Source organism: Cyclopterus lumpus, chromosome 24, assembly GCF_009769545.1.
Source record: "Cyclopterus lumpus isolate fCycLum1 chromosome 24, fCycLum1.pri, whole genome shotgun sequence".
NCBI classification, from domain to species: Eukaryota; Metazoa; Chordata; class Actinopteri; order Perciformes; family Cyclopteridae; genus Cyclopterus; species Cyclopterus lumpus.
In genome coordinates, this window is record NC_046989.1 from 5521901 (window position 1) to 5544141 (window position 22241).

Sequence of the window (22241 nt, forward strand, 5' to 3'; positions counted from 1 at the left end):
CTCTTGAGGACAGGGACACTAATGTTGACAGATAACTCCGAGGCCACGCCCTCACGTCTCGATGCTGGTGTCGGATTGGTCGGGGGAGCACAGTACCCACGACCCCATTGGCTGTTGTGTGTGTGTGTGTGTGTTTTTTTTTTTTTCTCACAAGGGTCCCGAACTACACCGAGATTTGGAATATTACGTTACAGTCGTGCAGGAAAATGGCGACTGTCATTCATAATCCTCTAAAATCGTAAGTACATTTCTGTTTCTTAAAATAAAAAAACATTCCTTTGTTTCATGACGTGTGGCGGTCGGTCCGCACCGGGTTGAACGCGCGTTTTCAACCAGAACCACGTAAAGAACACTTTCCGCCCGTGTACTTAAAGGCGGTCTCCGTGTGTTATCTCGCAGGTACCGTTGCCTCCTCGCTCCGACCGTGTAATACTACCATAAACGCATGCGCTCGTGCGCACAATGTGCGGCGAAAACGTCCCCCGAGCCGCGTGTAAATGTCCGCGCTCTCCGCAGAAAGTTGCCATTGTCCACATTTCTGCTTTTTTAAATTATTTTTTTTAATATATATATATTTATACACACGGCTGACAGAAGTTTGCGAGCACGGCTTTCTTTTGTCAGCGCTACGCGGCTCAATTTGCATCGATAATTTCATGCAATTAATGTCACAAAGCGCACATTGAGAAGGGCCGACTCTCTCTCTCTCTCGCGCTCGCCCTCGCATGCAGCGACGGCTCCGGGTTTCGATGCCAATGTTTTTTAAATGCGTGCAAACAATGGACGGCGGGGCTGTATGATATGCTACGGTGTTGATATCCTCACATGCATGGAGGAAGAGGGCAAAAAAAGAAGCTGCGACGTATTGCAGATTTAGGGGGCGTGTAATTTCCTTTAAGTTAGACAACATGTTCTGATTTGTAGAGACATAAGATAATGAGATCATATGCAAAAATGGACTAATGTGGGGAAAAAAACGACTAGTTAAATATATATATATATATATATATATATATATATATATATATGATTTGACCTTATTAAACACTAAAATACGAATTGAATATGTGTTAATTCTAATACTAATTGACAATTTACATACCCCCCGCCTCCCCATGTCTGCCCTGTATTAAGTGCACCAATAACTTCCAGCTGCATTTCAGAAAATATTAATAAATGCATGTCTGTCTTCCTCATGGCTGACATCAGATGTTTACCACTAGTCATGTGGAATGTGCAGAGAGAGCGAGGCAATTATCACATAATCTGTTTAGCAAGAGGCAATATCAATCTTCCCGATTGGTAGACTCGAGGCAATTTTTGTAATACGGTGCCCAACCTAGGAAGTGCAAAGTTATCCTGTCAACTGTCAAATGAACGTAATGCTTCTCGTCAAGAGAACCTGCGATGCTCTTATTCTGTGGAGCTCTTTGTTGACAACCGAAAGAGATTTGATTCTCTACACCCCGGCAAAATGTCTCTAAGCTGCTGTATTGTACTAAAACAGATTAGGCTGTAGAGGATGTAGGTGTATGGGTGATTTATGTGTGTGTTTTATTGTGTGTGTGTGTGTGTGTGTGTGTGTGTGTGTGTGTGTGTGTGTGTGTGTGTGTGTGTGTGTGTGTGTGTGTGTGTGTGTGTGTGTGTGTGTGTGTGTGTGTGTGTGTGTGTGTGTGTGTGTGTGTGCGCGCGCGCCATGTCTGCAGTTGTGCATGCAGAGCAGCAGATTAGGAGCGTCCCAGTATTCTCCCGGGTCCATCTGTTGAGAGAGGAAGAGGTGCATGTAAAGACAGACAGCCTGATGGAGGAAGGGAACCCCATCTGCCCTCTCCGTATATGACCGCATTCTCTCAGATAGCCCCCCCCCCCCCCCCCCCCATGACCTCATCCAATATCTGCAAAAATATGAAAAACAACGTGTTTACGTGTAGGTTGGAGGCCGGACTCAACCAAGCAAAAACACCCATACACGCATAAACCCGTGCCACAACACATAACTGTGGCGTAGGAGTAGTGATATCAGGTGACGTGTGAGTTACTACCACGGGAAACACTGGTGCGGTGATGTTTTTCAGGCCGGACAGTTGCTCGAGTCCACTGTCTTTCTGAAACAATGGGACCACCTTGTCATCTGTCCTAAGGATGTTGCTGCTAAATCATATGCAGTCAGTGAGGACGTGATAATAATCTCGCCCGCTCCGAAAGATGAATTACACCCACCAGCTGCTTGCAGTAAATATGTCTGGCTCTCTCGACTCGGTCATGTTCAGCCGTGCTTATTTGCTTGATTTATTTAAACTCTCTTTTTTTGGGGGGGGGGGGGGGGGGTTATTGATACAAAGACCTCTTTGTGATTTAAACCTCAGTGGCTCTGTGGGACGGGACTCAATGAAGAGCTGACATGAGAAGTATTCAAATGAGCGACGTGATTCATATGCATGGACGTGTTCATGTGCACGTCGTGCGTCCTTTTTCGCTTCCTTCATCATTATGTTTTGGATTTGCGATGAACAAGAGAGCTCAGGTGGAAGGTGGGTTGGCTGTGTTTGCATAGGGATTGAAAAAAGGACGTGGGCTGAGATTTAGGGAAATGTAAACGAGATGCGAGAGGGAGGGGGGGGGGGGGCGTGTGTGGAGTTGTGTTTTTATTATGTGTGTGTGTTTTTTTTTGTGCATGCGTGGGCGGTTGTGTAGCTGGCCACCCTTCCCCCAATTTGCGTGAGAGGGAGAGTGAGTGAGTGATGGAGGTTTTTTTTTTTGGGTGGGGGGGTTAAGGGGTTTGGTTTGTCTGTCTGCCTGCTGCATTTACTGCATACATTTCTACTCCACCCTCAGCACAGGGGTGAACTCTGGCCTTTGTCTGCCGGGGAATGGGAATGTCCGGGAATGGTTTCCAGGCAGGGGGAATTAAATGTCCAGGAAGACGTTTTACAGAAAGCTGCATGCGGTGATCAATCCTGATTCTTTTTTTCTTCTTTTCTTCCTCTTCTGCACACGGTCCTCTCTTTTATGTTATTTGTTTTGTATGCACATGTGATATTTTCTCAGAGGATAGTGCAGAGATGAGACACGGACGGCACACAGAAAATAGCATCTGAAATCGGGGGTTTCCCCCTTCGCTTCACCCTCCACTGCACTCTGCACCTTTCCCTTTCAGCCCCTTTGTGTGTCTGTTTACGCACGGACAAACGTGTGTTTGTGTTTGTGTGTGTGTGTGTGCACGCGCCCGTGTGTACACACATCCGCGCGTTTGAGAGAAAATGAGTGTGACAGGGTTTGAAAGGGAACACGTGTGCCCCGGGACATATCGGGGGGGGGGGGGGGGGGCCTCCTCTTCCCTCCCATTCTCCCTCCTTGGCTCCTCCCCTTTCGCCTCCCTCCTCTCCGCTTCACCCCGCCGCCCGGCCTACAAAGTGCCATAACGACGCCTATCAGTGCCCACATGCTGTCGCCCTGCCCTGCATTTCCTTTGGGGCCTCCTACAAGTGGACTTCCTCCACCCGTATTATCTTTTTTCCTAATCTGTGGTGAACTCCACCCCCCCCCCCACCCCCCATCGTTCACCCGACAACCACGAGTTGTGTTTAGAATTTTCCGTTGAGACGCTGAATGCAAAGTCTGAGCGGATCTGCAAGCTTTATTATAAAAGATGTGTGTGGTTTGTTGGTAAAAGGTGAGGAGCTCATAATACAGTTCCCAGTTACTGTACCTCTGACTCATTGTGCTGAATGAGGTCATGCAAACAACATTCAAACAGATCATACTGAGCTATGTTGCGCCCGGAAGGTCAAACACACTATATGCAGCTCATCAGTGGGATTTTCAGTTTTCTATATTTCAAAATGACTGTGTGTCAACCTGAGCGATGGTGTTAGTTACCACGGCCAGGCAAGTTTATTTAAACCACTAAATTATTCTAACTTACGTAGCATCTAACAGTAAAATAGATGAACTGAATCATAAAAGATGCAATAACATGTAGGATGTGCAAACATATTGACGCACACAAAAGAACTACTGTTATATATATATATATATATATGTCCATATAACGTGAACAACAAACAGTATATAACATATCATAGTTTGAACCGCAGGTATAAATCATAGCACCTCTGGCAAGTGTCATATTAAAAGCTAATAGTTACAGAGAGAGAGCAATGTTTCAACACGTACACCTCAGCTCTACTGCACACACACACCTGCAAGAATGCCAGCGGGGGCACACACACAAACACACAAACACACACACACACACACACACACACGCAGCTGGATGGTGGTTGTTGCGGTGAAATCTAACGTTAAACCGCTTTGCAGATCACCCGAGGCTCCGTTAAGTATTTCCCTGTTATGTTCCTTTTGATTTAGCGCTATAATCACTTTAAAGTCTCCCACATTCAACTCTCATTCTCTTTTATAATAACAAATATTTTTTTTTTTACAGCCATCAGTTTAGAAAGTAGAGAGCTTAAATGAAACGATTGGCAAGATGAGATTATACACCTCCGGCCTCGAGGCAAAATGTGTTTTGTGTTTTTATTTTTTTATTTTTTATCATTTATTAAAAATGTAAAGAAATAGTCCAAATGTGCTTTACGATTTAATGTGACGTCACACATGAAAACCCTCACAGTTGAGAAGCGTTGAATCGGTGCAGTTTAATTTGTGAAATTGACAAATCGACGAATGGATGTGTCGCGTTCTTCTCGAAACTCGTCGAAAACGGGAAGGAAACGGTGTGAATGAGAAGGAAGTGAACGTGGAGAGAAGCATGACAGCGCTGTATTATGCCACGGAGGAGTTTCAGGTTGTTCTTTCTTTCTTTTTTAATCTATGAAGCAAGGAGGAAGACGAGGTGCTGTGAGCAATACATAACTGACGGATACATATATATACGCGGGCAGATGAGAGTAAGATAAAAGGAGAGGGGTGACAGCAGCGATCCAAACAGATAGTCTGATCAATAGAGCAAAGGATTAAGTGTACATTTTGAACATTGATATCGTAACTCAGCTTTTCACCCCGTGAGCTTTTACCTAGAAACGCTGAGAAGAAAAAAAAGGCTTGACGGTCGCACACAAAGCTCCTCTGTGCTGGTATGGGAGCAATTGAGACAATCACAGTGAACACACACACACACACACACACACACACACACACGCACACACAGACAGAGCAACTGCAGATTCCATCAGTATCCAGGAAGTTGTTGACCAAGAGGAATGTGTTCCCCGACATGCAAAAGTCCACTTACATAAGCTCCATCCCCGGGATCAGCCATACGGCCGACTAATGGGTACAAACAGGAGCGCAGGAGCATCTCTGGTGATGGAATCTGGTCCGCGGGTTGGCAGAGGGGGCGGGGGGGGGGTATCGGGACACGCAACCCGTAGACAGATGGTCTTGGTGGCATAGACACACACAAACACAGACACGTGTTATTTTTTTTTACCAAACGCATGAACTCTCAGACAAAAAGCACAACAGCCGAACATGTAGCCACGAACGCTCGCTTATGTAAGAGTTTATGAAGCCGCCCCGGGGGGGGGGGGGGGGACGACGACGACGACGAAACACAGACGATATGGGATGTCACCGGGAGGAAGAGAGGGAAGAAAAGTGGGGAAGACAGATGCCTGTAGGTATGCGCACACACACACACACACACACACACACACACACACACTAGAGATAACTCTCCACCTCTGGGAATGTGAGTTATGTGACAGGAAGCCTCTTCTGGAGATTTTGACTGGATCGCTGCGCCGTCACATTGTAACAACATGCACCGCCAAAATAAAACACCAGTCCTCCTTTCTGTCCGTCACCTGACATTACACACGCGTGGAAGACCGTCATTTATACAAACAACCGTGGCACTGCTGTAAAAACAACACTACGTGGTATTTGTGGGGAGTTACATTAAGACACGTCAGATGTTTGGCCTGATATGATCGTACACCTGTATATGTTAGAGTTACAACACAGTCATTCAGACTAAAAGATGATTTAACTTCCGCCCTCATATCAGTATGTTGTTGCTTTCTTCACATCTTTAATGTCCTGTTTTCAACCACAAATCAAGCAGCGTCTCCATCCCTCGTCTCCGCTGAACTCTTCCCCCCATTTTCTCCTTCATCATTACATGCAATGCCTCGCTCCCGTTTCCGCTGCTACTCCCCCCCCCCCCCCCCCCCCCCCACCCCACACACACACACACTTCCACCTCCAAACACTGCGCATCTTTGTGAGATTCAGTGCGACCAGAGTGCTGCTCTTTGTCCAGCTTGGAATTCTTAACATATCTGTGCTCGGCCAGTCAGGGAGACAGACAGATAGTCAGATAGACATGCACATTAACAGAGAGACGAGAGACTCGACCCTGCTGCTTTGCTCTGTCTCCCCTGCAGCAATGGATACCGGTGGCATTCCTTTTTTCTTCTTTTTTTTTTGCTCAGATATTAGCTTAATAGATGTCTGGTAATAATACATACTGAGAGCAAATCCTCCTCTGGAGCTGAGCCATGTGTGCCCCTGCTGGCTACAGGTCAGACCCCATTAGAGCTATCTGTCCTTTATCTTCCTCTCTGCACTTCAGCTCTGTAATTAAATAAAGAAGTACCTACTCAAGGTGTATATTTAGTTTTTGGCAAAAGTAACTTAATCTTGTTTTTTTTTTCTCCGTCCGTCTTTAATGATGCTGCAGAAATCTTCCCTCTAGAGTGAGACGGTGGAGGTTATTAATGGCTCACATCCTGGTGTGTGTGTGTGTGTGTGTGTGTGTGTGTGCGTCCTCCGGCACTCTCACTTATCGATCAATTTGACGGGACGAAACCTTGCTCGTGGTTCGTCAGCGTATTCCTGCATGCGCTTGCCCTCGCGGGCCTCATCGCGTGTGAAGATGTCTCACCTTCGCCCGCTCTAATCTGACGTCTGCAGCATAAATCCCGACTTTACACAACACGGCGAGCCAAAATGCGGAGAGTCGTCCGGGCGTGTTGTACTGAGCTAAAATTCAACCAGGACCAAACAGGCCCGCTCATATTTAGTTTGCACTCCGCACCAAAACATCAGCCGCCCAGCACATGTTATTGCCAATAAGCATCCCAACATTTAACTGGACTCAAAGCAGCATGCTGCAAATAGCTTCGATGGCAGAAATGTCTGATCCACCTGACTGTTTACCGTCCTCCTCTCACTCTCTCACTCTCTCCCTCTCTCTCTCTCTCTCTCTCTCCGTTTCTCTGGGCTCAGGCTCGGCGACCAGTTCTACAAGGAGGCCATCGAACACTGCCGCAGCTACAATGCCCGCCTCTGTGCCGAGCGCAGCGTGCGCATGCCCTTCCTGGACTCGCAGACGGGCGTGGCGCAGAACAACTGCTACATCTGGATGGAGAAGTGCCACCGGCAGCCAGGTGGGAATGGGTTTTGACATTTTCCTGGAAAAACACACGCTCGTCACTTTCTCGCCGCAAAAAGATGGAGACACCGCTATCGTCAATACGAGCTGGTTAGCTTAACTTAGCATGAAAACTGAAAACAGGGATTTTCTTGGGAGTCTCTGGACAGGGACAGGCCAGATGTTTCTCCCTGTTTCCAGTCCTGATGCTAAGCTAGGCTAACTAGCTGCTGGCTGTATATTTAACCCCCCCCCCCAAAGAGTGGTATCAATCTTCCCATCTAACGTTCAGCAAACAGCAGAAATGCATCGAGAGGATTTAATGTCAAGATCCCCTCCCTCAACCCATCTTTTGATTAATACATGAGTTACCGCTTGCTGATTTATCACGAGGCATGCAGTCAGAATGCACATCTGGGTCGCCCGTCCAGCCAAAGGGAACAATCTGCTCTTCCCCGAGAGGTGGACACAAATAGCCCGTTCTCCATCTTGTATTCAAAGCCCTTCAGGCCACACCCTATACTTTGTGGCAGACCTCACTCACGTTATATGAATTTATTCTGAGTTCATCCCTGCCCCCTCCTTCTCGATGTGTTTTCCTCGGAGAGAAAACGGCTTATTCTCCTCCATCTCTCTCTTCATCTCCATATGATCAGACACAAAATTACCAACTCGTTCGATTCAAGCGCAGGAAGTCTGCTTTTTATGAAATGGTGACGAAAGCAAATATTTTAATTGTTCATTGCAGTAAAACCGTTATGTTATCATCCTCCACATTAAGTCATGGCTCTGCACTGACACTGAAAGTAGCCCACATTCTGGGTTTTATGTGCGTTTCTGAATATGTGGACCAATAGCGTGAGCACTGAAAACGAGACATATTAAGTGTTAAGAAAAAAAAGACGTCTGTGTGTGTCGTGGTCTCAATGCAAGTATTCTTGAAATTGTAAACCTGCCAATGGTTGTTAAAATTCTTCCTGTGCACGTGTGTACGCCTATATTTATGAGTGTGTGTGTGTGTGTGTATGTGTGTCCAGGCCAAGCAGCAGGACAGATGTACACCTATCCAGCTCGTTGCTGGAGAAAGAAGCGGCGACTCCACCCTCCCCTGGATCCCCAGCTCCGCCTGTGTGAGCTTCGACTGGGTACGACAACCAAAGCACGCACACACACACACACACACACACACACACACACACACACACACACACACACACACACACACAGAGACACGGTGAACGCCAAAGCCGCAGCGGTATCGACCCACGGCTACACAATGAAAGCCACTTTAAACCGGTGCGCCGGCTCCTTTTTTTTGTGTTCACTGCACCTACGTGCACACACGTGCGCGCTGTGTCCGTGCCCTCTGTGCTGCTGTTACGGGCCGCACACACAGCTTCAGGCGTGCGCGGTGGCGTTAATGCTCACTATCTGACCATCTGGCTCTGGTTAGCCCTTCTCTCTCTCTCTCTCGCCAGGTCTCCAGGTTCATTCTCTCCCCCGAATCAATACCTCCTCTCATTGTTCTCTGGCAGTAGACACACACACACACACACACGCACACACACACACACACACACGCACGAACAACCCCACACATGACTCTCGCTCTCTGTTGCGGGACAGAAGCACCCTAAACTGGGCCTCTATAATCATTTGTCCATGAGGCATTAGAATGTAAGTGAGTCCTATGAGGTGGAAGTGTGTCCTGTTTTTGTGTGTGTGTGTGTGTGTGTGTGTGTGTGTGTATCCATGCATGCATATGTGTGTGTTATAGGGGATTTTAGCAAAGGAATGCCTCAGGAACCCGATAAGTGGGAGACATGAAGGCGAGTCTTTGTATCCGCTTTGCCACACTATTGTTTCCACCTTGCTGTCTTGTATAATAAAATACTCCAGAGTGTTCCACCGAGAACGATTCAGCGTTACGCAGAAGAGGCATTTTCAACCAACTCGAGAGGAGAAAGTCCCCCCCCAGAAGCAACCGACCGACTGAAGCATGGAAAAGGGACAGAAACGGAGCGGTCCGCTGCAGCTAACCAGAGCAGGAAAGCCATCGCAGGGTGAAAGAGTAGACGTCTCCGGTTTTGTTTTTCAGAGGTCCCTTTCTGCAGTTTGGCCCACATATCTATCATAACACGACAGAGGAATGTGAGTGCTCCCCTTTCAGCCTTTTGGAAACGCTTTATGTTTATTTAATGCTTCCTGAGCAAAGAGGTTTGCCTTTTGTGTGTGTGTGTGTGTGTGTGTGTGCGCGTGTGTGTGTGTGAAGATACACAGAGGCTCTGTCACAAGGTTACTTTGAGATAGTTGGAAACCGGAATCTAACCCCCGTGTTGTGTGGAGTGGATCCTCTGCTTCTTGTTCGGGCCGTTGCTAAGTGGACATGCCTCAGCGGCCATTTTGCTCCGTTTAATCTAATGAGGGTTTACGAATAAAGCAAATGAAAATATATTTGTGCAATGTGTAATATCTATGAAGTATTGTACAAATGTACAAAAAGCAATTTAAGTTCACTTCTTTCTCGTGTTTTTCTCGGTTCATGTCTCGAAACCTACTTTTTATATCGGGTGTGCGATGGCATGGGCCAGTTTAGTGAGAGATATGTCCTGATTTTTTAGTCTGTAGTATGGGCCAACTTCTAATAATGCAGCTCTAAAGCACATTTCATTAGACCCCCTGTGCAGGACGGTAGTACTCGAGTCCGATCTCAAGACCCCTGTCTTGTACTTGTCTTGGTCTCAGACCTGGTTGGTCTCGGCTGTTGAGAACTGGTCAAGTTGTTCCTGGCGGTTGATCCAGGATCAGTTGTACGGGACCATTCTTCCAACATGATGCGTGGAGAAAAGATAGAGATGCCTAATCACTGTAACAGCTTGTAACACTCTTATCTATTATGTTCTTGTACAGGACTTAATTAGTTCTGCATTCGGCTAGGACTTGGTCTTCGACTTGACGGGACCTGGTCTTGTACTTGACTGGACTTGACTGTAGCCTCCATGTCTCCTAAATGTCCACTTTTTTTCAAATGCCACACCTCAAGTGTGACTCGCCAGCTTTCTGTTGGAGATTTAAGTCTTAAGTCCAAACCCGGATAATGACATCATCAGACTTTATCTTCTCAAAGGTATCGGTTTTTTCTTCCTGCCCCATAAAAGAGAGTACAGACTGGAGGGCCCCTTTCAGGTCAGCAGTGGATCCAGATCAATGTGATATGTGAGCACGTGTGGAGGTTTAGTCCGACGGGGTTGGGGGTGTACGGCTTTTCTTTTGCTTTTTCGCAGAACATTCAGCTCCACATTCAGCTCCACATTCTCCCCACCATGTCGTGTCCCATGAGTCAGGGGAGAGGGGTGAGGAGGTTATAAAGGGGAAGGAGGGCAAAGGAAATGGGAGGAGGGGGGAGGAAAGCAAGCAGTGCAGAAGAGGAGGGAGTGTCAGCAGAGAACGGAGGTGAAGGAGGAGGCATATAGGGTGGTGGGGGAGACGGAGCGGGGGAATGTCCTGTCTGTGCCAACAAGTCAACGTACACAAATGGACACAAAGAAATGAGGAAGAGACCCAGAGATCCAGCAGCTTTGTGTTCAATAAGAACATCTCGCACACTCCCTGATGTTCCTATCACATACTGTGCAACTGGTGCCACTGTTACTAAAACCTTCTTCAGGTGCAGAGGCACAGTGTCCACATCGGTGCTGATACATTTGCTCTGCTTTGATCCTGCAGACAGCCGGCGGAGAACATTTTACAATGAAGAAGTTTGTGTTTAATGTGGTCGGCAAACCTTTTACGGCAAAAAAAAAGAAGAAAAGAAACACACACACACACACCTGCCATCTAAAAGGCTTTTCCTTTCTCTTCTCTCCTCAGAGGCCGAGCTGGCCCCCAAGCGCGAGGTGCCCCCGGGGGAGGCCACAGCCTTAGAGGCCCTCCTGAGGGGGGACAGCCTGCTGGAGAAAAAAAACAACATCTGTAAGGAAGAGGAAACGTTGCTGGAAATACAGGTATATGTTACAGAGTGTGCAGTATGTATTATTAATGTACAGCTATTGCATAATTATGAACAACAAATCTCCCCGCATTACTTCTTTCTGACCTTTTTTTGTTTTTGTTTTTGTGTGTGTGTGTGTGTGTGTGTGTTCTGCAGAGAGTTCTGGAGGCGGAGGAAAACGGGGACGGTCTCCATGATGACGAAGACTTTGACCAGGACACTCCAAAGAGAAAGAACAGAAACAGAGGAAAAGTGAGTGTCACACACAAGTGTGTGTGTGTGTGTGTGTGTGTGTTTGTGTGTGTGTGTGTGTGTGTGTGTGTGGTGTAAATGAAAATCGTAACAGTTTCATCAATACAAAATCTATTTCGCAAACAAATTATCACAATAAACCTTGTTTTTGATGTGTAATGTAATTATTTTTTTTTTTTTAAAAGACATAAAAATGTATGTAAAGTGCGATTTTAAATATAAACTATCCAGAAATTCAACATTCGCACATCGGGGGTTTTAAACATCAGACGAGCGCTGCGTTTTCCTTCCAGAACAGAGGATCCAGTCGCAGGAGGACGGAGGCCGTGAACGCCGAGGACCAGGACAAACCTTACGTCTGTGACAGTAAGAGAAACGGAAAACGTCCGTCGCGTGAACGCCGTCACTCGTCTTTGCTTTCACACGCCAGCTTAACCTCAAAGTCAGAGCGCGTGTGTGTGCGCGCGCGTGTGTGTGTGTGTGTGTTTGTTTGTGTGTGTGTGTGTCCCGAAAGCTCGAGGAAGTGGAGAGAAACTCTGTTCTCCTTCGATCTGCCGTTACAAAAGTGAATTCCTTCTCGACATGCTTGTTCACGGAGAAATCCAGCAGCCTCTCTCTCTCTCTCTCTCTCTCTCCCCCCCCCCCTCTCCCCGATGCCCCCCTCCCTCTCTTCTTCTGTCCTAAGAGCGGTGCTCTGCAGCATGAAGAGAGGGTTCGCTGTTGATCCAGACCTGACTGGCATGCCACTTGCGTCCCCCCCCACCCCGAGAGACCCCAAAAACAAATGAATCTCATCCTCATTCCGTGTCTTGTGCTGTCTTTTCCTTTTATTGTTTGCTTTTGTGTCTTCTCTGTTGCAGATAAATACAAACAAAAGCATAACTCAAAAAAGGCTGAAGAAGGTATCTGCACCTGTCTCCATCTTTGTCCTTCTAGGGGCTCCGTTGAACTGTCTTTTTTTCCTTTTTTTGTTGTTGCTCCTGGGCATCTGGTTCAGGAGTGGCTGCCTGAATGCTAATCCCCTGTAGATATCTAACGTTTTAAATGCTTTATGCTAGTCAATCCCCACCCTCCCCGCCCCCCCTTCCGGAAATTCAGTGCAAGCATTGCATGACACTAACACCTTAGTGTGCCTTAACGCTCGCATTTTATGTTTGCAAGGAATGCCCCAAATGAAGCTTTAGCAGCAGCTCCACTAATGTCGCACTGTGCAACGCATGTTTTTCTTTTTTTTAAGGCCGCACTAGCCGTGATGTGATCCGCAGAGGTAGCCATTGTAGAAGTGTTCCCACCGGGTGGACTTTCTTAAATCTGCTTCATACGGATCAACGCTTTGAAGATGGCAAACGAAGCCTTGAAGCTTTCTGGTGGGGAAAGAATTTGGGTCTAGCAAGAAGAAGCAGCTTAAATACACAGTATAATAAGAAACTTCTATGATGGCTACAGCTCTAACATGTGCATTAAATTCTACATTGACCCCCTAGAGCTACTGCAATATTAGATTATAGTTTTCTTCATGAGCGCAAAAATGCTTCCTAATCCTGTTTTTATAGACATTCGACTTGTGACTTCCTTCGGCTTCATAGTGCAGCAACAGCAGCATAAAGCATCATAAAGCATCATAAAGCGCCATAAATAGAAATCATGAAACAACCGCCCACAAGGAGGGGGAAATTAATCTGCTCCACAATATGCAACCGAGGGCTAAAGTGTTAACAAACAGCCTGTCGCTTGCTAAAATGTCCATATGTTTATTATGCAAACATACAGTAATACTGCATAAAGTTTCTGACTCGTTCCCCTATTACAGAAGTTTAAAAATATAGAAATATAGTTTTCCTAGAACTGACACTTCCTGTGTCCTCAGCAGACGAAAGTGACATTCATGCAAGATAAAGTCAATTTGGTATGGAAGCCCATTTCCGGACAGTAAATGGAAAAAAAAATAAAATGAAAATTTAGCTGTGATAATATAAATATCGAAATTATGCTGTGTTTTTTTTTTTTTTTTCTAGCTCCGTTTTCTTTCTTTCTTCTTCCCGTTAGCTTCCATGTTCTTATCGTACAGGGGAGATAACAGGAGGGGAAAAAGCTAACATTATTATAATTATAATATTTATTTTTTTTACTCGGGGAAATGGGCTTCTGTCTCTATGAAAATAAAACCAATAAAGCTCTAATCTTGTGCCGGTTTCTCGTAATATCTGTTGTGTCCTGTCCCCATTGTGTATTCCACATTTCACGAGACTTCCATCATAAATACCTCATTTAATAAATCATTTTCAAATAAAGGCCTGATTTGATGTTAGCTTTATGTCCTGCCTGGATTAAGCTACGTTTCAACCTATTTAGCTAATGAAACCATTTCCTTGGCATTAAATATGACGTAGATAAAGCTCCCCGCTCACTGTCTCTGCAGCAATAATATACCTGTCTTAAACTAATGGTTACATCCCATTTCTATTAGCATAAAGTCACGATAAAACAATGCAAATCACCAAACATGAATACTAACAGCAAGTTGGAAGTTCCTGCGAATTAAAATGTGTGATTTTCCACTGAAGACAGGGATGACAGATCCCCCCGGCAGCATGACACACGAGGTTCTCTACGTTGTTTCTAACGGACCTTTTTGATGTTTTATCTGTAGTCTGTGGAAAGCGTTACAAGAACCGTCCCGGCCTGAGCTACCACTACACCCACACTCACCTGGCGGAGGAGGAGGGTGAGGAGGAGAAGGAAACGGAGATGGCGCCGTCTCCTCCGTTTTGCCCAGACAACCACAAACGTAAGCTGCAGGCGAGCATTTGATTACATAGCGCGCAGGTTTCAGTAAGTGTGGGCACACGCTTCCAGACAATGCGCTTGCAGCTCACGCGTCCTCTTCTGTTTCCGTGCCAAACAGCTCAGAAGGCTGCGGACGGCACCATCATCCCCAACGACTACTGTGACTTCTGCCTGGGAGACCAGGACTCCAACAGGAAGACGGGCCAGGCCGAGGAGCTGGTGTCCTGCTCCGACTGCGGGCGCTCCGGTGAGTCTCCGGTCCTCCGTCGCAGGATTTCCATCGACGCTGCGGGTTCTTTTTTTCTTTTTTTTTTGACGTCCACGAGTCGTATTTCTTTGTCCTTTTACGATCAAATGAGTTGATTTTTTTTAAAAATGCTATACTAATCTCCCTCTTAATAATGGTAAGAGTGTGAGAAATGCATTTATTTGCTTTCCCGTCAAAAGTGAGATCAGCAAAGAGACTGTTAGCTTAGCTTAGCATAATGTCTTGAAACTGGGGAGGAAACGGCAGCAAAGTCTGCCCGACAACACAAATACACTAAATACACTCTCACTTCCAGTCTTAAAGCTAAGCTAACGGTCTCCTGGCTGTAGCTTCATATTTAAAATGCAGAAAAAAGAATTTGAATGAGCATATTCCTTCAAAAAAATCTAAAGATCTTCCTTTTGGAAGTCATTGAGATTTAAAGAACATAGTTTGTCAGCCTCATACTAGACTTTGTGTCTACTACACATCACATGTTGTTCCCTTTCACGTCCCTTTTTATCCACACTCTTGTTTCGTGTCTGTTCCTCGCTTCCTTGCGATGTTCAATTTTGGTTCCATGGACTAAATCGGTTCTTCCTTAACGACCACAAACGCGGTGCAGTTTAAAACTCTGGCTCAGATGCATCTATTTAGACTCCACATCAATTAACCTTGTTCCTATTATCAGAAACTGTACATTAACATTCACACGGTTCACAAACCAACCCGGGGATGCAAAGATCTGATTATACATGCGTGGCCGCGGTGTCTTATTCAATGGGGTGTCAATGAGTCCTGTAGAGCGTCAGAATGGAGAGGATTGCTGCAACGTTTCGCAATATCGCCCCAAAAGATGATATTGATCCCAAGGCTCTGCTGCTTGCTTCCACCCTGCATGCTTCTCCGTGTCAACCTCGGCCATCGGTAAGGACGTCTGCCTTTTTAGACGACACGCGGTCACTCTTTTGTTGCTCCGCATTCACGCATTACCTCGTGGCACTTTTGGCTGGATTTTTTTCTTTTCATCCCCCCCTCCCCTCCTCCTTTTTTCCCCTCTCTACACGAGCCAACGTGGATATCTCAGCAACACTATTTTTCTTTTTCAAGAGAGCATTCATTTCAACAACGTGAGATGTTTTCTTGCCCCCGTGTAGACTTTATTAGAACAGCTGCGAGAGAGTGAGTGTGTGTGTGTGTGTGTGTGTGTGTGTGTGTGTGTGTGTGTTGCTCTGACGCTGGTGTTTTCACGGTAGCTGGAAGAGGAAGAGGGAAGAGGAGGAAGACGAGCGCTCTAGAGGAATTGTTCGGCGACGCGTCCGACAGCGAGGCCTCCACGTTTCCCGGCTTTGAGGATGGCGAGCTGGAAGACGTTATGTTTTTACAGACGGTGACGAACGCTGTCGCTGACAGCCGACGACGGGACCTCCCGACCACCTGGACCTCGTGGCGAGAAAACCAATTTTCCGATTTAAACGTTTTCACCGCGGGAACTCTGGGAAGACCGGACGACAATGCCGACCTGCCTTGAAAATCTCCAGATATTTTATGGACTTTTTTTTTTGTAGGAAGATGTAGGAAGTATATTCCTTTTTAAAGCCATCTTTTTTTTTTTTTGGAGGGGGGAATTGTTGCCTTCACTGGATGAAGTGGCATTTTCTTCTTTTTTTTTAATACCATGGTCAGATGGATTTTTACTGTTGAACGCATTTTTCATAAAGCTGCAAAAATCCTCCTCACCCTTTTTTTTTTTTGTTGCTTGCGTAAGATAATCAAGATCACAAACTAATCTCCAGAGCTACATCCTAATTAAATCTGGACTGAAAAGCTCATTAGCAGACACGGTGGAACAGAGAAAAAGAGGAATAAATTACATGAGTGGTGGCGAATGTGGCATGGGGGAGGGAGGAACGTGGACTCTCGAGTCACTCCATTGGCTAAAGAGGACAGGTAGCCGAGAGGTAAGAGCCAATCGGCACTCCATTGCTCCTCTTTACGGACAAGATCCTTTTCTTTTATTTATAGACACCGAGGAGTAGAAATGCACTTTTCTACAGCCTCATTATGTGGTATCCATTCAAGCCATTAAACTGCCCCAGATAATTTCCGACCATGGTCTGATTTGGGAGGCAGGCAGCAGCTGAACACCTCTTCTGCTTTTGACTCCGATCATGAAGAATTTTTCCAATGTTTCTGGCTGCTTTCCCAGTCCGGGTGTAAATCCTTCATTACGGCTCGCTCATGGCTCATCGATGCCCCCATTGACACACCAGGGTCACGCAGGGTAGGCTGACGGGGAGCTGCAAAATGTTTGTCATTATATTTTACGTTCTTTTTGAGTTGTCACAGCAGTAGATCTTTCGGGAGGATGGTGAAATACTGCTGGGCTTGTGCACCACATCACGGCTTGTTTTTTGCTCTCCAGACATATAATCACTTAATTGCTTTCGATGCCACATTTCATGCAGCCGTACGGGCCGTCAACACTATGGGGTGCAATTACAGTCAACGTTAACACTTACTGCTGGCTCCTATAAAGACACGGCAATCTTCTTTTGAAGGGAGAAATAATGTTGTCTAAATTACTTTTCAATCTCTCCCATTTGTTTCCTTTTTTTGGTTTTTTTTTTGTTACTTAGATGGCCAGTTTAAAGCAGTGAGAAAGCAGCGGAGCATTTTATATTTAATATTTAAAATGTTATATTACATATTTTATATTTCAGATTTTATTTTTAATATTTTTAAATTATATATTTTCATATTGATATTTTATTATTAACATGAAGCCTGCAGCAGGCACTGGGGCAATCGGATACGGCTCTTCATGGATTATTAAAATATGTCCAAGATGCGTGTCAGTCTTGGTCTTCAAAGCTCTTGCAGTGTGTCTCAGCTATCACCAACAAATCGCCACTGACATTGTTTTGTTTTCTGGCAATCCACTCTATCACCCCCTTCCTTCCTTCCTTCCTTCCTTCCTTCCTTCCCTCTTGCCTCTTTTCCCGGCTGCCCTCACCGTCCCCTCTGCAGGTCACCCCACATGTCTGCAGTTCACTGATAACATGATGCAGGCAGTGCGGACGTACCAGTGGCAGTGCATAGAGTGCAAGTCTTGCAGCCTCTGTGGCACCTCAGAGAACGATGTATGTATAATGCAGGAGAGGGAGGTCTTGTGTCCTCCTCCGTGGCCACTTCTCCCTTCTTTTGATTTGACTTGTTTTCCCTTTTAATGACGTGACCTTTCCACCATCAAAGGCAATACTCGCCGAGCAGATATTACATGCGACGAGTCACCCTTGATGTGATTTATTCATTTACTTAATTTTTAATGATGTGTTTTATACGAGTGAGAAATCCACGTTTTTACTCTTTTGGATACAAGATGTAAATCATCATAAATTAATGGGATTTACATTTTATACGCGTGGCACCATTTTGTTAGAAGACAATGATTATGTTAACACTTAATAAAAGAGGGCTTCAACGTGAGCTAATAAATACCCACCAAAGCAAACAATGTGACAAAGGTTATGTAAGGTCGCATTTTACACAGCACTGTTTTGGGCGTAAAGACTTCTCTTTGATGATGTGATAGACGCTGATGAATGCTGCAACATTCAATTTATATATATATATATATATATATATATATATATATATTTATTTATATATATATTTATTTATTTATATATATATATATATATATATATATATATATTTAGAAATAAATATATATATATATATATATATATATATATATATATATATATATATATATATATATATATAGGGGGCAGAAAGAAAAAATACAATATATAAAAATATATATATATTTAAAAAAAAATTATGTGTATAGATATATTAAAGATGTTGATGGTTTGTTGCTGATGCAGGACCAGCTGCTCTTCTGTGATGACTGTGACAGAGGATACCACATGTACTGCCTGAAGCCTCCAATGACCAAGCCTCCAGAAGGTACGACGGCCGCTCTCACAGGATTTATAATACATCAGCGTGTTGATATTATGTATGTCATGTGCTGCGTATCTGAGAGCGGCGACAAGCTGAAGGCTATATATGGAAAAACGGCGATGGAGCTCACTCTTTTCTCACTCTCTTTGTCCGCAGGGAGCTGGAGCTGTCACGTGTGTCTGGACCTGTTGAAAGACAAGGCCTCTGCCTATGGAGAGGCTTAACTTCCTTGGACATTCTTCTCAACACACACGTACACACAATATATATATATATATATATATATATATATATATATATATATATATTTGTACCTATACATTAACTGTTTGACATACCCGTAAGCGAACACGTTTCTCTCAGATAGAATCAAACTCACACAGACACACTATTACACACACACACACACGCACACACACACTCCAGTGCATTAGCAGGCTCAGGGCGGTTTCCTGTTTGAGGCGCAGCGACCTTTGACCCCTCGCGTAGCCGAGCAACACTCCGAAACGGCGTCAGACGCCCGGGCAGGTCTGCCGTCCAGTCACCTCTCTCTACCTCACCACTCGGCAGGCGGCAAGAAGCCAAAGCAAGATTGGTAATGGCCAATACTGTGTAGTACATGTGTATGTGGAAATACATGCTCGTTATAAACCAACCGGGGACCCCCCGCCCCCCCCCCCGCCCCCCCCCCCCCCCCCCCCCCCCCCCCTCGTCTCCCTGATTTCAGTTCATTCGAGTCACGTCGTGCTGAAGCCGTTTCACTTGCTTCCCCTCGTGGGTTTGACTGATGTTTGTTTAGATTCTTCGTCCCCGGCTCGGCCTCCTCTGCTGTGTTTAGACGTTTCAGTGACGTTCCTTCTTCATATCTGGACAGGCTCGGTGTTAGTTATGCCATATTTCACTTTTTTTTTCTCTTCTTTTTTTTTTTTGTCGAGCTCGGGTAAATTTCCAGAAGAAGCGGAGCGATTTAAAAAAAAAAAAAAAAAAAAAAATCGCCTCTGCTATCAATCTTTGTTTTTCGGGTGAGCGTGCCGGCGTTTTCTAATCCGTGTCTGTCTTCTGTATCCTCGCTGTCACTCACGGTGCTCAATGTGACACTTTACACAAATAATAATAATAATAACATTTCTTCTCATAGAATTATTATTATTTATTTATTGGTCCAGTTTTACTGTTAAAAGGAGATCACTGTTACTGTAAATCAGTGGTTCCCAAACGTTTCGTGTCGTGTCCTCTTTGTGGAAGCCCAGCAAACGCAGAAATGGATTGAATTATTATTAACTGAGGAAACTATTAACAAAAGGAGATTAAATATATTTAAATAACATGAACAAAAAATGCATTTTTCCAGATTTTTTTACTGGTGTTCAACATAAAAATTGTGAATAACATTTTCTCTAAACGTGTCTTTACACACACACAAGACACATGGATCACCTGATGTTATATAACTAGGTTACAGCTGTAGAGGTGACAGGTTAGCGTGCTAATGTTAGCAGCCTACACCAGATTAACACACAATCTTATGTATTCCTTATCATCTAACTTGTTCTTATATTATTTTTATTGTTTAAAGGTACTGCCCTCAGACTCTTTGAATACAGAGCATCACCCTTCCACATGTCCCACGTCAGCATGTGGACAAAATCTCCGACTGGCCAGTGTGCCAAGATTGGAAAAAATGCTTTTTAATTAGCGATCCGCTAATATATATATTAATATCCGTATCAGTTACACCTCGGTTGGGCATTTAAAAAAAATATAATCTGCTGGTGAAATGGGTTTTATTTGCCATGTGTGGTTGTACTACTACGTTTCACCCAAGAGCAATACCTCTGCGGCCCTCTAGAGGGCTCCACGGCACCGTTTGGGAACCACTGCTGTTAATCAACCAGAGCAATGTGTGTAGAATCAAATCCTTGATTGACAACTATTTTTGAGTAAGCATTAAGGACGATATGTTCAGTCGTAACGGGAAATCTTTCGAAGACCACATTCGTGAAGTTTATGTTTTTTTTTTTTTTTTTGAAAAGGAAGAACCATGAAGAATAAGCTGAAAACTAAACAGAAAAAAAAGCTCTTAAAGTACACAACGCGTGTCAGCCTTCACAGGATATCACAATCTGCATTTGTATTTTTAATTATTTTTTTTAGTGTGAGTTTATATTTGATATTACTTTTCCACAGACAATCATGAGCTAGTGTAGATACAGTACATGATGTTAATAATACGAAGAGGGTTTTATTGTGTCGTTCCATGGCGGGTGTCATGATCCTTTGTGTCTTCCTTTTTTAAAGAAATGTCTCGGATGTCATTCTTATTTTATGCCATCGCCTTCAGTGATTTAACATGCGTGTTGTATTTTGTTAAAGTAAATGTTGTGTTTTTTTTGTGTTGAAATAAAGATTTGTTTTTTGTTTTTTCCATCAGTCTTGTTTCTTTGCATGTTATCCATGAAATGTATCTTCAGGTTGAACATTTTGCCCACGTAAAAATATATATTCACATTTCTGCTTCTGTTCCCTTTTTAAATAATCCATTACCAGGAAACCATAATGCTGTTTATTCAATTTGAAAATAGATATCGAGTGTTTTTATGGCTCTTGCCAAGATGGCTGCATCTGATATATCCATTATAATGTAATGAACGGATAAGTCATCATTCTCCCCAAATATGCGGCTGCCTTTCTGACAGAATGAACCTAAAAACACCTAAATTAAGAAATCCAATATGGAAAAATCCTGAAGCGTGTGATGTCTTCGAGTGTGAAGTCTGGAGCTGCTCTTTAGACACTGAATGGGGGAAATCTGATTTTATGGACCCATAAAGATATTGTTGTTAGTTGGGAAACAGAAGATGCACACATATACTATATAACATCTTTCCCAATGTATTGTCTATACACATGTACCTTTTACTTGAATACTTTCCATAGGGATTTGGAAGAGAGTTCATCATGTTAAACTAATATTCTTTGGACAGTTAGATCATATATGAATGAAAATGGACGTGGTTCTCTTTTAACAAGAAGTAACAAGCATGTGGATTTATTTAGCAGTATAACCTTTATGTGTAAATTACAGATTTAATGTGTCCAAACCCTCCTAGATTTTGTAAATAATTTTACAAATACGGTTAATTTATTTTACGTGTCATTTTAATTATCCTTGTCATCACATTACTTGAAAAGGGTTTGGCGCTTTGGCCATTGACGATTCATGATATGCTAGCACTTACATCATATTACCACAAGAGGGCACTGTTAGACTATAGACTTACATCATATTACCACAAGAGGGCACTGTTAGACTATAGATTAAAGCACTGGATGGACATATTTATATTATATAACTCATATAATTGAATTATTACTGATCCAAAATATGCAAGGAACACCTTAATGATGTAGTTCTTTACACATGGCTAGTTTATTACAATGCAACTCAATCACTTATTTTGTAGGTAGAATTTAAATCTGCAAAGTAACAACAGCTGTCAGATGAATATAGTGTCATATATGTATATGTCATATTGTGAAGTAGAATTATCAAATAGAAGAGAATGGAAATACTTATATAAAGTAAAAGT

At 44.1% G+C, this 22241-nt stretch overlaps 1 protein-coding gene across 5 annotated transcripts; it reads left to right on the forward strand.

Moving 5' to 3' along the window:
- Window positions 1-139: 139 nt before the first annotated feature.
- Window positions 140-19322, forward strand: dpf3 (D4, zinc and double PHD fingers, family 3). 5 transcript variants are annotated; one of them, XM_034526976.1, is made up of 12 exons: window positions 140-238; window positions 7258-7418; window positions 8440-8547; window positions 11273-11406; window positions 11550-11645; window positions 11939-12011; window positions 12506-12547; window positions 14296-14433; window positions 14551-14679; window positions 17710-17822; window positions 18573-18654; window positions 18808-19322. In XM_034526976.1, the coding sequence occupies exons 1-12, from the start codon at window positions 207-209 to the stop codon at window positions 18873-18875; spliced, it is 1176 nt and encodes a 391-aa protein (XP_034382867.1). In that variant the 5' UTR covers window positions 140-206; the 3' UTR covers window positions 18876-19322. The 5 variants fall into 5 exon arrangements, with proteins under 5 accessions (XP_034382867.1, XP_034382870.1, XP_034382866.1 ...); XM_034526979.1 differs by lacking the exon at window positions 12506-12547; XM_034526975.1 differs by lacking the exons at window positions 17710-17822; window positions 18573-18654; window positions 18808-19322 and adding an exon at window positions 15936-16455.
- Window positions 19323-22241: the final 2919 nt, after the last annotated feature.